This window comes from Chiloscyllium plagiosum, unplaced genomic scaffold (assembly GCF_037043375.1).
Source record: "Chiloscyllium plagiosum isolate Xiang-an unplaced genomic scaffold, Cpla_swu_hap1 HiC_scaffold_53X, whole genome shotgun sequence".
Classification (NCBI taxonomy): Eukaryota; Metazoa; Chordata; class Chondrichthyes; order Orectolobiformes; family Hemiscylliidae; genus Chiloscyllium; species Chiloscyllium plagiosum.
In genome coordinates this window covers 17,618,596-17,636,489 of record NW_028270191.1, presented here as the reverse complement: position 1 = coordinate 17,636,489, position 17,894 = coordinate 17,618,596, and the positions used below count along the sequence as shown (strand labels likewise).

The window sequence follows — 17,894 nt, the reverse complement described above, 5'->3', positions numbered from 1 at the left end:
GAGGTTTTCAATAAATAAGCAATCAGGAGCACCTGTAAACAGGGCTTCCCAAAGTGGGGATCAAGATGTCAAATGGGGTCACATTAGAATTTTGGAGTTGCAAGATCCATAAGCAGTAATATCTGCTGTGGAGATCCAGAAAAAGTTAGTAACGGGTTCTGTCTCTCTCTCTCATTCACTGAAGAGTTGTAATAACATTTAAACCTCAAAATGGGGTTACAACAGGAAAACATTTGTGAAACACTGGTCCAAGGACAGTGTTTGCTTTTCTGAAGTAGTAATGTTTAACCAGAACTGTTGATGTCATTTTTCTTTTCACAGATGTTGCCAAAACGGAGTGTTTCCAGTCCAGCATGTTGTTTTCATTCCATAAAGGATTACACTGGAGTGTCCCCATGTTGTCAACAGAACCAATTTTACACTTTTATTTTAAATATAAAAAACAACAAATAAAGTAACTATAAGATAAGCTTTCAACAAAACAAAATGAAACTAAATTATCTTACTTCTGGAGTCTCTAAAACATTTCTGAGACTGGCAGGCACCACAAGAATGGACTCATTAAATCATTCAAACATTTTCAGCTTTAACTACCAAGAGGTTAAAAATTAAGAAGTCACAAGGTCTTTATTCTGGTAATTGTGAATTACAAAGTATTAAAATGATATTGATTGGCAAGGCCCTACAGTGCTCAAGACATGTCGCCTAGTAGTTTAGCTGAAGGAAGTGACATGCTTGAAGACATTTCCAGATAGGAGTATCCAGTTTACAATGGTCACTGAAGCCCAAATTACAAACATGGCAAGAAACATGTAGCTTTAAGTACAAGAAAAGGTGACTCAAACCCCCTCCTCTCTTGTTGGCTCTCAGGAAAAAAATGCTCATCCACTGTCTTGGATCCAATTTTCAATCTTTCAACACAGACAATTCAGTCAACAAAATATTTTTAATTTTCTATACAAGAGTTAAAACAGGGCAAATGCAAATCCCATGAATAGTTAAAAAAAGACTAAACAGCACTCATCTTCACACCCAAAATTTTATGACAGTATCAAAGCAGTAACCAAGCCTGTTATTTTGGCAAAGTTGGTCAGATAAAGCCACCAGTGCAACCATAGTTGATCTCCCAAAAGGCAAAAATCACAGAAACACGCAGCAATGAATGCAATATTTGAAATATCTCTACATTAAAAGCAAACAGTTCATAGGCTCAATTTTAATGTGCATGGAATTTTTAAGTTTGCAAATATGAATGTAATTTCAATTATTCATCACTTTTCTGCTTTTTGTAATATCAATCTATAGTCTGAAATTAATTTAGTTACTACAGTGTGAGGTAGGGGAGTGCCTAGAGCAAATGAATAGCTTGGGAAGATTTTATCAATGGAAGAGACGACAGTTTACTGAAGTAATCTCTTTTCTAGCCAAGGGATATCTTGGTTCATTGTTGCACCTCCATGTAACTCAGTGCAGGCTAGGGATTGAATCAGGGATTTTTCTCCTCTGTGTTGCAGTTTTCACATGCACACCATTACTTAGTCACTGAAAGGGCCATAAAGATTTAACCATTTTGCATATTTGGTTCAATTTTCTCATTCTATTTTTGTTCAGGGGTGCACAAGTGGGAAGGATGAAAGTCTGTGATGAACAGTAGTTAAGTTAGTATTGCTACATCCCAGACTTGCCCAAATGATAGACATTGTAAGACTACATGAACAATCATGTTACTACAATTCCTGCTCATTGGAAGCATTTAGTGCATTCTTAAGATATCACAAAAAAAAGGTGCCTGGTGATTTAGACCAAGTGGCAGCACAGTTTCTTCACTGGATTACTCAATTACCTGCTGGATTTGACTTGCTTAGGGAGAACCCGATTCAGTTTTGTTGACCATCAGGCGCAAAGTATGCAGTCCATGAGATAATTTGAAACACCAAAACAAAGCAAAAGCCAGACTTATAATTGCTTGACATGTTTATGTTGCAAGAAATGCTGATCCCGCTGGCCAGGTAATCTCACAGTACTTAACCTTCTACTAATGCAGAGTAAGTTGGCCACAATACAAGCCCAGAGTATCAGGATGGTTGTATTGCATTCAGATAGGACAAGCATTGGTTAAACTCCAATAAGAGTTCAGATGAGCTTATGTAGGTAACAATACTTATATCCACTCTCAAAACATCGTAAAAATAATCCCTTCGCAGATTCAAATTTAGAATTATGCATAACAGATTAAAACAAAGGAATTGTTCAAAAATGCACATTGCTATATTGTCTTAAAGTGACAGTATCCACTAATCCAAACCTGCGCAGTTCCAACTCAAATTTTGGGGAATTGTGGACTCAACTGAGATGGAGGCAACCTCAATTTAAAAATTACTTGCTCCAAAGATTTCATACAATTTCAGTTTCTAAGCATTAGCTTGTGCATTTTCTTTTGTGCAGCTCAATCTCCTCCTTGTTTTTTGGTGCTTTCCTTCCAGTATTGTTCAATACTAGTAGATCCATATTTATGTCAACTGCAGTTGTGACCAAGGATAACAGGATCAGATGGGTTGGATTGATGTCAAGATCTATAGTACAGCACAGGCTATCTCGTAACCATCAGCATCCAAGTGCATGGCTGCTTCTTATGAGAAGAGACAAAAAAATCTCAACATTGAGTTTTTCGGCTGACTTCATTATCATGCATTCACCTGAAGTGACTTTCCGAAAAGCTACAAGAATCTATCTACTGCAACTAGAAAATAAACCTACTCAGCAAAATGCTCAATTAATCTAATTATACTGTTACAACAAAGTATAATTGACTCTTTCTCTAATAATCTTTATTTCCCTTTTGACCAGTTTCTCCCCAATTCTCTTCCAATCCATGTTCACCCTGTGTTCACCAGAAATCTGCAAAAACACATTTTCTGGAACAGACTGCTGGATACCAACTAAGAATAAAGACTCAATTTGTCTTTCTCCCTTCCTAACAGAGTGTCACTGGCGAGTGGACAGTCCTCACTGGCTGAGATTCACTAATCCAGCACCAGAGTCCTTCATAACTCAACATTAGAATGGATGCAGAGCAATTTATCCCATACTTTTAAAATTTTCTCTTCTGCTCTCCAAAATCAACTCTCACTTTGAACTCAATCAGGGCATTTCTGCTACCTTGTCTAAAAGGCCATTTTTCACATGCCAGACTGGACAATAAGTGCTACCTGACCATCCAACTGCAGGTAGTGTCACATCTACGTCATCACCTATCCATACTGCCAACAAGGTTCACTATACAGGAATTTGGGCAGGGAGGGGGGAGAGGGGGGCCTAACTCAGTCACCTCTATCTTAACTTTAGATGAAATCAGTCGGTACTGTGAATCAAAACTAGGACCTCCTGGTTTGTATGGCTCAGAGTTGGAGATTTGCATCTGAGTCACTGGGACCTTTTAATGCAAATGTAATTTTCATTCAGATGAAAGAATCTCACCAGGGCTTCGTTAATGCTGTTCTGGATGAGTGATGACAATCAGAGCTTACTGTAGGAATTAAAAATAAAGCACAAATGTAGTTATTGTGACTCTTTGTGTAGCCAATTATGTTGACATGATAAATTGGAAGGATGGTCTCACGAGAAAAGCCAACTGGAGACCACCCATTTTTCCAAGGATTATGAAAAATACTTTGATAAAAAAGTTAAATTTTAAATGTTTGCAAAAATCATATGGAACTTGTTAAATAAAAAGCTCTGCTGGAGATGTGAATTACCAATACATGGATCTTTGGTACTTCTGGGAATAAAGACTGGATGACAATATGAACAGACGCTGCCTCATCAGTTCCTTCCAAATGACATTTCAGGATTTCCAGATCAGCTGGATTTTAAGCTCGAAGTTGAGGGATGGGTGTGGTCACATCTTGGAAGAAAGGGTGAGACAGGGCACTCTTTGCTGAGATCCGCTTGCTTGGATCATACTGAAGCATTTGCTGCAAGAAAGAGGGATCAAATTGGTCAGTTAAAATTCAGCAACAACTTTTAAAAAGCAAGGGAAAGATCAGAGAGATTTAAAGAATAGTGAAGCACTGATTTGTAGTAGAATGAACAACCACAACTTTTTATTTACATAGTGGGTTTAAAGTAATAAAAAGCTCCACAATGCTTCATAAAACCATTAGAAAACAAAATTTGCCATCGAGTCACATAAGAAAAAACAAGATCAAATGGTGAAAAACTCGGTCCAAGAGGTAGATTTTCAAGAGCATCTAAGTGTAAGGCAGCGAGATTTAGACAGAAAATTCCAGAGTTTTGGGCTGTAGCAGCTGAAGGCATGGCTAACCATGGTGGAGAGGTTAAAATCAGAGATACTCAAGAGGGCACAAGTAGAGTCTATGTCAGGTTTTTAAAGAAGCTACCAGCTTATATCAATGATAAACTGTTTTTCTTTCCCTCTCTGCCTGTTATCAAGTCCAGATTTTCACAACTTGTGGACACTGTTATTTAAGCAGGACAAAAAATATCCATTGGTTCTGAGGTTGCTCTGGTTTCAAAGCCAAAGTGTAAACACAGCGAACCTAGGACTCTGACCTCTTCATTTCAAATTAATCCACAGGTATAGATGATTGAAATTCCCCTCTCAAATTTTCTCACTTTCCCAGGATCCTGGATGGAATTCCACAGACTGATCATCAGATCAATGCGGGTAAGTGACTACTTGAAGTCTTTACATGACATGCCGCTTGTACTCGTATCTCATGACTCACCGCTAACAGGTCTCTGCCAACCTCATCGAGAGGGGGCACCACTTTACCAAGATCCTGCTGAATCCACCTTGGGAATGTAGGCTTGTAATCAGGCATGGAGGTTACTCCTGGCCAGACCGATTCATCTGGTGTTCCAAGTGTTCGGAAAATGCGAAACAGCTGATCAATCTCAGAGTCTCCAGGAAATAGGGCTCTCCTCGTGACCTAAGACAAACAAAACCAAAACCAGAATTGGCAATATTGCTGCAGTAAAACACCCTATGCACTCTCAACTAAGAGTACCTGTGCTCTTTTGAGTTTTCACATGCAAGTATCCAGTCCATATCTGAAGCATCAAATAGTTTGGAACCCAAGATTCCACTGCTGTTCCTCTAGTTCTGAAGTTCCAAGACCAGCTACTCCCTGGTTTGTCACCAGTGACCATATGCACATGCTGAGACAGCAGTGTTGGCAGAGCATTAAAAACACAGCTTGCCCCTGCCCACACTGCATATGTCCCAGCAGAAGACAGGAGCAGGGAGACAAAGGTTAATCACATTGTCATGTTCCTCCCGCTACCCTGATGTCTAGCAAATATCAATACAATCAAGATAGATTGGAAAATTGTAGGTACAGCCTCAGTGGTTTGTACACCAACAATTTTACCTAATGAATCAACAGAAGCAAACTAACAAAAAGCAGAAAATTAACTTATACAGACTGAAGGTACTATATTTGCTTTGGTAGCATCAGTGGAGACAAAGCAGCATTAATGTTTTGAGTCCAGTGAACAGTTGGGAACAGTTCTGAAGAAATGCCACTGGACCTGAAAAGTTAACTCTGTTTTCTCTCCACAGATGCTGCCTGGTCTGCTGAGTTTTTCCTGAAATTTCGGTTTTTGTTTCTGATTTCCAACACTGCAGTTCTTTTTTTAAAAAACTGTATTTGCTTTCTTGGCTGCGGAACCTGCCATCTACAAACACAGGAATCAATGTCCACTTTCAAAATGAAAGTTTCATTATTCGGGCTTTTGTTTTAAAAAAATGAGTAAAAGCAACGAATAAATATACTTTTACACTTGTTTTGGTTTTATCAATGGGTGATAAAATCCAGATACTGATGTGGAAAGGTTAGCAAGTCTGACATAGCCATGGTCCCAGCAATGTACTTTTGTTCTCCTGGCAAATTAAGGTTTGATTACATGATCTACATAATACATACAGCTTGCAGATAAAAGAAATATAGATTCACTGCAAATATGCACAGTAATCTGGTTATGCAATGGTTACAGCTTGAGCTCAACTGCTTTGAATATTTAATTAACAATGTACCCTTTCTTCCCCAGTCCGACCCTTCAAGAACCTCAGTGTGAAACATACAACTACTGCTTCACCAGACTGCTTGTGATTCCACAAAACACAGTGGGCATATTATCCAACAAAAAGGCAAAAGTATGTGTAGAATGGAGGGCAAAAATTTCTATCCTAAGGGGAGTGGGTCAGCAAGTTTCATTACATCATTAGCCCAGCACACTGGAATCATACACCACATTTAAACAATGCAGCTATTTGAAAGCAGAATTCAGAGGAGCTCTGTTTAATCTATTCCTTGCACAATGAACACTGTCACAAAGAACAGTCCTCAACCTAAATTTCCCCTTGCTCCCTGAGGGTGCAGAAGTGTCCTCTGTGGTAGTACAGGGTTAGGCATAATTCTTGAGCAGGCATGTGTTTTCTTACTGGGCACACGCTCTACAAACACGAGGCATTCTTCACTGCCTCGCTCAAGTGACCATTTTTCATGTGTGAGCCAAGACAGCAAGTTTTGGAAGGCAAAGGCAAAGTGATCACTTCAATTGCATGAAGCAAGGATTTTTATAGCAAGACTTGAGTCACTGGGTGGGGTCATACTAGTGTGCTCTAGAGTGAACTGTGTGCAGATCTTTCTTTGCCCATGAATAGGGCAAAGGAAAAATCTATCCCAATTATTACCTGTCTTCTCAGGTGTGTAATATATTGTCTGATTTTTGAATAGATTGGTTCTTTCAGTCGTGCTGTTCCTTTCAGGTAGTTTTATTCATGCATAATTTAAGGTGGAGATGGTGATCTATAAACATAAACATGAAGGATTTTTGAAGCCATCATTGGCCTGTGTCCCTTGGTTCAGAAAAGTAGAATCAGATTGAAACTTGCTCCTCGTGATTGTCTAGTGACTGGAAGGAGAAAAATGTGAGTGTCAAGGAGGACAAAGTTGCATATGTGCCCTGCAACTAAACAGCCTTCCAATGCTTGCTGTCTTGGTTCACACATGCAGTGTGTCTCCTGAAATGCATCTTTGCCTCCACTACTCCATAAGACATAAGAGCAGAATTAGGCCATTTAGCCCGAATGCTCCACCATTTGATCATGGCTGATTGGGAGCGAGAAACATTTCTCCTGCCTTCTCCTCATAAACCAGAAGACTCCATGTGGTAGTCGTGTTCAGCCTAAAACGGAGAGTCATAAATAGATTAGATTAGGTTCCCTACAGTGTGGAAACAAGCCCTTCGGCCCAACAAGTCCACACCGACCCTCTGAAGTCACCCACCCAGACCCATTTCCCTCTGACTAATGCACCTAACACAATGGGCAATTTAGCATGGCCAATTCACCTGACCGGCACATCTTTGGATTATGGGAGGAAACTGGAGCACTCGGAGGAAACCCACGCAGACACGGGGAGAATGTGCAAACTCCACACAGACAATCACCCGAGGCTGGAATCAAACCCGGGTCCCTGGCGCTGTGAGGTAGCAGTGCTAACCACTGAGCCACAGTGCCGCCCCGAAGAGTCACAAAAGAAATCCAAGGAGAAACTTCTTTACTCAGAGCAGAACTTGCTACCACATGGAGTGGTGGAGACAAACACTATAGATGTATTTAAGGAGAAACTACATGATACAGAAAGGAATAGGAACTCATGTTGGTCAGGTTAAAATAAACAAGGTGGGAGGCAGCTCATATAGTATGCAAGTACCAGCACAGACATACTGGGCGAAATGATCCATTTCTGTGCTGTAGATGCAATGTAATTTTCTTTAAAGAGAGCTGAAGGGCTTTGAAAAAAATGCATCAATACAGATGGCATCAGTTTCTCCTCATCCACTCTATCCAGTCCACTTGTGATTTTGAAAACCTCTTTTAAACCTCCTGTCCAGCCTTCTTCTCTCAAAGGAGAACAGTTCCAACTTCTTCAATAGAAGTTGCTGGAAAAGCTCAGCAGGTCTGGCAGCATCTGTGAAGAGAAATCAGAGTTAACGTTTCGGGTCTGGTAACCCTTCCTCAGAGTTGTTGACAGCTAGGAAAATTTAAATTAAATTCCCCACAGTCCAGAAACAGGCCCTTCAGCCCAACAAGTCCATACTGACCCTCCAAAGAGTAACCCACCCAGATCCATTCCCCCAATCCCTACTAATGCATCTATCACTATGGGACAATTTCCCATGGCCAACTCACCTAACCTGCACATCTTTGGACTGTGGGAGGAAACCGGAATACCTGGAGGAAAACGACGCAGACATGGGAAGAATGTGCAAACTCCACGCAGACAGTAACCAGAGACTGGAATTGAACCCAGGTCCCTGGCACTGCGAGGCAACAATGCTAACCACTGAGCCGCCATGCTGCCCCAAAAAATAATGACCCACCCAAACACTGCAAGCATCGCTCATTGGCAAACCTCAACACTATGCTTGGACAGTGTGGGGATTGAACCCATGACCTTGGCGTTATTAGCACCACGCTCTAATCATCTGAGCTAACCGACCTACAGTCAGTTTACATGCAAAAGATAGGGTGGGGGAGGGGATAAGGAGTAAACAGAAGTTGGGGACAGAGCCCAAAGGGAGAGAGAAGAACAATTGGACAGACAAAAGAGTAGGGAACAATCTGGCTAGGAGAGTGATTAGCTGTTAATGGAGGCTGTAAGTGGCTAACAATAGGTAGTGTGTAATGGCAGTCTATGTGAAAACAAGGCCAAGTGTGTGGGGTAGGGGGCTAGGACACAGGGGAGTTCAGCCCTAAAAGTATTGAACTCAATATTGAATCTAGAGGGCTGCAGAGTCCTCAAGCAGAAAATTGAAGTGTTGTTCTTCCATCTTGTGCTGAGCTTCACCAGAACACTGGAGCAAGCCTGAGACAGAGATAGTGGCCAAAGAACAGGGTGGTGTGTTAAAGTGGCAGGCAACTGGAAGCTCAGGGTTTTTTTTGCAGGACAGAACGTAGATGTTCTGTGAAGCGGTCATCCAGTCTATGCTTCGTTTCCCCAATGTAGAGGAGACCACATTGTATGCAGCGAATGCAGTAGACTAGATTGTGTGAACTACAGGTAAAGTGCTGCTTCACCTGGAAGGTATCTTTGGGTCCTTGGATACTGAGGAGGGAGGAGGTAAATGGGCAGGTTTACACTTTCGACAGTTGCAGAGGAGGTGTCGTAGGGCTGTGGGGAGGGGATGCTGAGAGTGAAGGAAGAGTGGACCAGGGTGTCCCAGAGGGAACTGTCCCCACGGGAGGTGGACAAGGGATGGGAGGTAAATGTGCGTGTCTGGTGGTGGCTGATGATCCTCTGGATGCGGATGTGGTGGAATGGGAGGTAAGGACATGGGAACCCTATCGCTATTGCGGGAAGGAAGAGAGGGGGTGAGAGCGGAGGCTCCTTCTGAAACGTCCATGTTCTTCCTCAACAGAGGATTCCCCAGCACCTTTGTCAACAGGGCCCTCAACCGGGTCCAACCCATTTCCTGCACTTCCGCCCACCAGCTTCTACGTTCTGCTCCTCAAAAAATGGCCCTGAGCTTCCAGTTGCCTGCCACTTTAACACACCCTTCCCTGCCCAACATCTCTGTCTCAGGCTTGCTGCAGTGCAACCTGGAAGAAAAACACCTTATTTTCTACTTGGGGACCCTGCAGCCCTCGGGACTCTGTAGAGTTCAATAATTTTAGGGCCTGAACTCTCCCATTTCCCAGCCCCCTACCACACACACACCACACCTTATCACGCAGTCTGCCGTTACACACTACCTATTGTTAACCACTAACAGTCTTCATTAACACCAATCACCCTCCCAGCCAGATTGTTATCCACTCCTTTGTCTGTCCAACTGTCTTCTCTCTCTCTTTGGGCTCTATCCCTACCTATCGTTTATTCCTTATCCCCTTCCCTCCCATCTTCTGCATGTAAACCAACATTTTCCTAGCTACCATCAGTTCTGAGGAAGGGTCAACAGAGCCAAAACGTTAACTTTAATTTCTCTTCACAGATGCTGCCAGACCTGTTGAGCTTTTCCAGCAATTCTGTCTTTGTTTCTGATTTACAGCATCTGCAGGTCTTTAGGGTTTTATTCCAACTTCTTCAACGTATCCTCATAACCAAGTTTCTCATTCCCAGAGCCATCCTTGTAAGTCACTTCTGCACCTTCTTCAATGCAGTCACATCTTTCCTATAATGTGGTGTTCTTAATTGTACACAATACTCCAGCTGAGGTCGAACAAATGTCTTTAAGTTCAACATCACCTCCTTGCCTTCATACTCTTTGCCCTATTCACAAAAGCTAAGGATACTAAGCTTTATTAATTGCTCTCTCCATCTATCCGGCTACCTTTAATGATCTGTGGACATATGCATCCAGGTCCCTCTGTTCCTTCAGAATTGTATGCTTATTTTATATTGTCTTTCCATACTCCTCCTACCAAAGTGTATTACCTCATATTTCTCTGTATTGAACCTCATCTGCCTCCTATCCATCCACTCCACCAACTTGTCAATGTCCTTTTGGAATTCCACAGTGTTCCCCTCACAGTTTACAATTCTCCCAAGATTAGTGTCATCTGCAAACTTTAAAATTGTTCCCTGCCCACCAAGTTCCAGATCATTTGTACAGATCAGGAAAAGGAAGGATGCCAATACCAACCCTTGGGGAACTGCACTACAAACCTTCCTCCAGCCCTAACAAGTATCCATTAACCCTTACTCTCCGTTTCCTATCACTCAGCCAATTTTGTATCCAAATTGCTACTGCCCCTTCTATACCATGATGCATAACTTTCCTTCCAAGTCTGTTGTGCAGCACTGTATCAAATACCTTCTGGAAATTCATGTAAACCACATCAACAGCATTGCTCAGCAAGTCGTTGTTGCTTCTTCAAAAAAAAACATCAGCAAGATTTCCCTCTCAGAAATCCATGTGGACTCTTTCTAATCAAACTACCCTTTTTCCAAAGTAACTACTTTGCCGATTAATTATTTCCAGAAGTTCTTCCCCAAAGTTAAACCGAATGGTCTGTCATTGCTGGGATTAGCCTTACAAGTTTCCTTACACAAAGGTGAAATGTTGCAATTTCCCAGTCTTCTGGCACCTCCTCAGAGGAAGACTGAAACATTATGGTCAGCGTTCCCCAATTTCTACCCTCATTTCATCCAATTAGGGATAAGGCTATTTTGGATCTGATGTGTAATAATGTCAGAGTAAAAGATCAAAGAAACAGTGACCATTACATGGTACAATTTAGCATTCACTTTGAGAGAGAGGAACTTGGGTCGGAAATAACTTTTTGTCATTTACATAAATTATTTGGATGCGAGTATAAGAGGCACAGTTAGTAAGTTTGCAGATGACACCAAAATTGGAGTGGACAGTGAAGAGGGTTACCTCAGATTACAACAGGATCTTGACCAGATGGGCCAATGGGCTGAGAAGTGGCAGATTTAGTTTAATTCAGAGGTGCTGCATTTTGGGAAAGCAAATCTTGGCAGGACTTATACACTTAATGGTAAGGTCCTGGGGAGTGTTGCTGAACAAAGAGACCTTGGAATGCAGGTTCATAGCTCCTTGAAAGTGTAGTCACAGGTAGATAGGATAGTGAAGGCGGCGTTTGGTATGCTTTCCTTTATTGGTCAGAGTATTGAGTACAGGAGTTGGGAAGTCACGTTGCGGCTGTACATGACATTGTTTAGGCCACTGTTGGAATATTGCATGCAATTCTGGTCTCCTTCCTATCGGAAAGATGTTGTGAAACTTGAAAGGGTTCAGAAAAGATTTACAAGGATGTTGCCAGGGTTGGAGGATCTGAGCTATAGGGAGAGGCTGAACAGGCTGGGGCTGTTTTCCCTGGAGCATCGGAGGTTCAGGGGTGACCTTATAGAGGTTTACAAAATTATGAGGGGCATGGATAGGGTAAATAGACAAAGTCTTTTCCCCAGGGTCAGGAGTCCAGAACTAGAGGGCATGTGTTTAGGGTGAGAGGGGAAAGATATAAAAGAGACCTACAGGGCAACCTTTTCACACAGAGGGTGGTACGTGTATGGAATGAGCTGCCAGAGGAAGTGGTGGAGGCTGGTACAATTGCAACATTTAAGAGGCATTTGGATGGGTATATGAATAGAAAGGGTTTGGAGGGATATGGGCTGGGTGCTGGCTGGTGGGACTAGATTGGGTTGGGATATCTGGTCAGCATGGACGGGTTGGACCGAAAGGTCTGTTTCCATGCTGTACATCTCTATGATTCTATAACTGTACTCAGTTTAAACAAAGGCAATTACAAAGTAATGAAGGCAGAGCTGGCTGGAGTGGACTGGAAAAGGAGTTTTAGCAGCAAAGACAGTTGGGGAACAATGACGGATATATAAGAAAATAGTTCATGCTTCACAGTGAAGATACACCCCAGTGAGTGAGAAGGAGTCTCAGAAGAGATAAGCCAATCTTGGTTAACCAAGGAAGTGAAAGGATCGCATCAAATTGAAAGGAAAAAAAAACGTACAATTTGGTGAAAATTAGTGGTAAGCCAGAGCACTGTGAGTTTTAAAAACTGACATGACAAAAAAAAAATGGAGAAGATAAACTTTTACGGTAAACTTGCTATAACATCAAGAGCTCCTTTAAAGAAGTAAAAGGGAAGAGAGAAGCCAAAGTGAACATAGGCTTCTGAGGAATGAGACTGGGGAAATAATAATGGGGAATGAGGAAATGGCAGAGGACATGAATAAATCAGTTTTCACAGTAGAGGACAGTAATAGCATTTCCAAAACACTAAAATAATCAAGGAGCAAAAGGAGGAGAGAAAATAAATACAATGACTATCACTGGAGAAAATGTGCTCGGGAAACTAATGGGGCTTAAGACCAAGGCCTGAGCATTCACCAGTCTGTCCTGTCCACTGAAGATGGGGGTGGAAGAGAATTGCGGCAGGGGAAAAATATCCAATGGCCTTTCAGTTAAATAATTTAAAAAATCAAATGGATAATTGAAGTGACTCATCAGATTAAAAAAAAGATAAAACTAATATTTATGAGAAATGGTTCTGTAGATTCGCAGCAATGGTTCAAACATGTCTTCTCAATTCTCGCCTTCCCTATCACCCATCCTCCCCAAGTCTATTGCAGCAAAGTCATGAACTATGTCATATCCCACTCTCATGGCCTCATGGTGAAACCTGATGAGATTGATCACACAGACGTTAGGGTAGGGAGAGAGGGTGGAGATCATCCGAGTGCAAATGATAGCAATCAAATACTCCTTTGGGAACATGATTCTGAATAGACATGATTGTATCCCATCACACTCCAGGCAATCTTGCATAAATTCATCAGATGAAAAGATGTTTTTCCTCCTCCCATCACCACATAGTTATCTCACTTTCTATATTAAAGTCACACAGTCAGTGTGTGCTTTATTGCTATCCAGTATGATTCTCAATAAGTCCAAGTAAGAATAGTGTTTTATTGGGTTACTCACGAATGAGTCAAAAGGAGACACTACCTAGCAATCAGCCAAAACTAAGGTGTTTTCAGGAGTTATTTACAACTCTCAAACATCTTTCCGCTCCTTCCGTTCTCAGGTATTTATCTAGCTTCCTCTTAAATTCATCTATACGATTCACCTCAACCAATTCCTATACACGGATTCCTGAAAACAGCTTCCATATCCTGCATACCTTTGCAGCTTTCTGAGACTGTTGAGATCAGAGAGTTGGACTATTTCACAATATGGGGTACACTGGTAGAGATTCACGTGCCTGAAGTTGTTTCTCAAACCTCTACAAAGACCCCTGGTTCAGAAGATCACTTATTGCATAGATCAAGCCAAAGGCAGCTGTGCAATTTATTCCCTACTCAAATGGTTAAGACATGGGTGTCCAAAATAAGGAGCTTTCACTATCTGCGCACTTCTTGACTTTTGTTCCCTACAACACGTCCAAAGTTTTAGGTCTTGTAAATAAGACATAACCACAGAAAATATGCATTTCTAAACTGAACAACTGATGAATATGTAAAGAAAAATCCCATGTCCGGATTTATCATAGGGCTGTGTTAATTAACGATGGGATCAATGTTTTCTTGCTCCTCTTATTTTGGGATCAATGCTCCAATCTCCATTTCAATGGAAATTCACCCCAATTCTTCTCCAGATAAAAATTTATTTGAGGCTTTATGACATTTTGGCAAATGGGAGGGAAGAATTAGTGGAACAGTGGGATAGGTGAGGAGGCAAGAGAAGCAAGAGTCCCACTTCAACACTTCCATGTTATCAAACTATAAAACCAAGCCAATAAATAACCATCAGCTCTTGCCTAGAATGAACAGCCTGTTGCAGGAACACAGGAAGAAATGTAAAGAGGATTTTTTTTAATAAAAGGAGTGTGTTTTTGATGTATGTCTCAGTTTAATCACCATCTTAACACAGAGCTGCACTAACTTTAGAATCCGTTACCATTTCTGCGAAGATGCAGCCAAGACTCCAGATATCAACTGCAGTGGAGTAATATTTACATCCCAAGAGGATCTCAGGGGCTCGATACCACAATGTGACAACCTGCAAAAAAGAAAAAAAAATTTCAAACTCATACCCACCTTACTTCCTCTAACAGACCTTTGGACGTTTTAGTCCAAACAGTGATATTTATCAATAATAATACAGTCCCTGACAATGGAGAAATTGCAAAGAATTCCACATCGAGGCAATCAACATTCTTTAATAAAAATTCACTTTGTTGTATTTAAATTTGACAAATAATTTTCCCTTGGTCTCTATTTCTCCTACTTACCCGAGCTCTAACCCTCGGAATAAAAGCCATTAATGCTGGAAATACTCAGCAGGTCATGCAGCATCCATGGAAAGCACAATCCAAAGAACAGTGGTCCTATCTTCTCAACTCCTGCACCATATTAAAAAAAGGCCCATTTTATTTTATTTTGGTTGCCACTCAAAATAAACAAAAATAATTTCAGAACGAGTTCAAAGGCCATCAGCAAATGGATCAAGGACAGAAAAATGCAGTTATGAAACTCTATGCCACTGAATGGCAAAATGAGTTTCACTGACAAGCTGCAACCCCAGTCGCAGTTACTATCAAACGCAAGAAGCTCCAGCCTCTAGTTGCCCATTAAAACCTGTCACCCATTGCTATCTCCTCAGCTTCTGGGAATGATTACATTACTTGCAGCTGTTATGAAGGTATAGGTGTATGCTCTACCTTTAAGAGAGAGAGAGGAAGCTGGTAAGGACTGAAAACACAGAGTGTGCTGAACAGTTTAAAAATGTAACATTTGGTTGACACAAATAGCTGGTGCTGTCATGCCATGGTAGAAAAACAGATTCAAATTTGGCCAGTTTAAATTATGTGCCAAATACCAAAATCCAATCGAATTTGAATTTAATGTTTTGATGACATCAAACCAATGAAATGATCCGATGTTTTAGGGTATAAAACTGGACATTTTGAACAGCTGGGCAAGAACTGCCAAGAACACCAACAAGTATAGACTGCTAGCCAACTAGCTCTCTGAAAGGTACCTGTCCATTAGAAATTTGTGCAGCAGAACCCCAAAGCCGACCTAGAGAAATCTACAGAGAAAGACTGACATCTGATGATGACAACTGGGTCCAAAGTTGATTTGCCGTAACCTTAAGAGGGAATGTATCAGACCAGTATTGTAGAGTGGGATGTAAAAGATAGGTTTAAGAGAAAGGAGTTGTAAGTAGTTGTGGTTTTAATGTTCTCTGTTGGACTTAAAAAGTAAAAATTAACAATTTTATTCTAAATACCGAAATCTGGGATAGTTCTTTGCCTCTCGAGATGAGCTTCTCTTTGTCGGATTTAAATTAGCAGAGGGGTTTACCCAGTGTCGTAACACAGCAAAATTAACAATTCCCATCCCGTGATACCTTGGCACATGTTGCTGTCCATTTGAATCACTGTATTCAGTTAAGGGGACGACATACCTCATGGGTGTATGTGCGAACAGGCACTCCGAAAGCTCTTGCAAGTCCAAAGTCAGCTAGTTTAATTGCACCCTCTGCATTGATCAGGAGGTTCTGCGGTTTCAGGTCACGATGAAGTACCCGATGAGAATGGCAGAATGCAAGTCCTTGCAGTAGCTGGAATAGATAGCTCTGAACAAGAGAAACACATAATTATTAACCAATACACAATAATCAATTGCACAGATCACAGTAACCACTGGATCGGAGTCAATAATATATAGAACTGGAATAGCTCAAAACCCCGTAGCTAGTATGCAAACTTCATCGGAGACTCCGGGGCTCCCATTAATATAGCTAATTCAGGTGATAAGTAAGGTCTTTAGACCAGGGCTTCCCTAAGTGGGGTCACCAGCTCACAGTCTGTGCCAGGAACTCTGACCAAGTGAACAGTTATCAGGCAGCTTTAAATCCTTGCATTTTTTTTCAAACATGGACTAATAACTTAACCTAGAGGGTTGGGTCCTAGCAGTAAAAATGGCAAGTCTCACAAGCTTTAAAAAAAAAACAAAACTTCTGCTCACACCACTCTATTCCACACCCTTTGCTCTTAAAGGTCACCCCACACTCCCAGCTTAGAGTGTATAATGGCTGCAGGGTCTGAGCTCAAAATTAAAAGCAAATTAAGAAAGCCTTGCAGTTCAAAAAAAAATTAAACAATAAGATTCATGGGTGTACATTCGCAGCTGTAAAAATAGCAGAATACTGGGATTCCACTCCCCCACCTCATTCCCTAGCTGTATATAGGTTTGAATATCATAAAGGACAATAAACAAGAAATCTCTCTCACAAAAGGTTGAAAAGAATCATGTTCACTTGCTTCAAGAGAAGACCTAGTTTTCAAGAACTGATAAAACTCATGTAGAATTGAGGCACATAATGCTAAAGACCAGAGTGCAGAGCTTTGGTGATCCAATGATGTCAACAGTAACAATGGACCAGTAGGTCATCCTTCGCCTGCCCAGCAGCAGATAATTCCTGCAGTTTTAAGCAGGGGCCATCTTAAAAAAGTGTGGGTGACACAGGGCTACATTGAAAACACTGGAAAGCATCAATATAAAAGGATCTAAGGAGATACAATGTGTAAAATGTTCACATAGAATCAGGACAAGGTCTTCAGCTCATCAAGAATGATTCCACCATTCAATTATACCCTCTGGTTCCAGACACCCCTACAAGAGAAAATGACACCCTGGACAAGGGGTCATTTCCAGAGTCACATGGGGATAGAGCAAAATCTCCACACTGTGAAAATGCACAAGCTGGCACTGTGAAAGTAGGCGGTGACTTCAGGTTACGAAAAATAAAATTGGTTTGAAAACCCCAGTTAAAGAAAGTGAGGGTTATCATTACCTAAGAAATTGACACACATTAAAAGATGAAATCTGTTGCTCTTCTATATGTAACAAATATTGCTTTCCCCACACATGCAGTCAAAGGATTTGCCAAGTTAAACATGCCACTGTCAAAAGGAGAGGTTAGCATGACATTACAAATTGTGCGCACAAGCTGTTTGGAGGTAGCTTTGGATGGTAAAGGACCACTTCCTGCAGAGGCGCAGCACCATACTCCCCTCCGAAACACCAAAAGGGACGACATGATGGCTCAGTAGAATGCCCAATGTGTGTTCTGACCCATCTTTCTTTCTCCAGTCAAACCTTCTGCCAAGGATGGTTCCTCCCCTTGGTCTAATCCAAGTATACAGAACTCAATAGGATCCTCAATTTACAAATCTGCAAATACCAAGCAATTTGTAATACAGGATGATTGTCCACCACACATGAACTGATAAAAGTACATAAAAATTGTGCTCTCCAGATTAGTAAATAATTTTGAAAACCAGATCCACTGTTTGTTTTTGCGTCATTTGGATG

At 41.3% G+C, this 17,894-nt stretch overlaps 1 protein-coding gene across 2 annotated transcripts in view; it reads right to left on the bottom strand.

The window, feature by feature from the left end:
* Positions 1-608: 608 nt before the first annotated feature.
* Positions 609-17,894, bottom strand: part of cdk2 (cyclin dependent kinase 2) — a 30,098-nt gene continuing 12,812 nt past the window's right edge. The window contains exons 4-7 of one of the 2 annotated variants that reach the window (XM_043681876.2): positions 15,982-16,152; positions 14,470-14,571; positions 4,749-4,952; positions 609-3,974 (exon numbers count right to left, since the gene is read on the bottom strand). In XM_043681876.2, the coding sequence (XP_043537811.1) occupies positions 3,870-3,974; positions 4,749-4,952; positions 14,470-14,571; positions 15,982-16,152 (582 nt within the window). In that variant the 3' untranslated portion in view covers positions 609-3,869. Of the gene's footprint in view, positions 3,975-4,748; positions 4,953-14,454; positions 14,572-15,981; positions 16,153-17,894 lie in introns of both variants that reach the window. The other variant, XM_043681875.2, reaches the window with a different exon arrangement.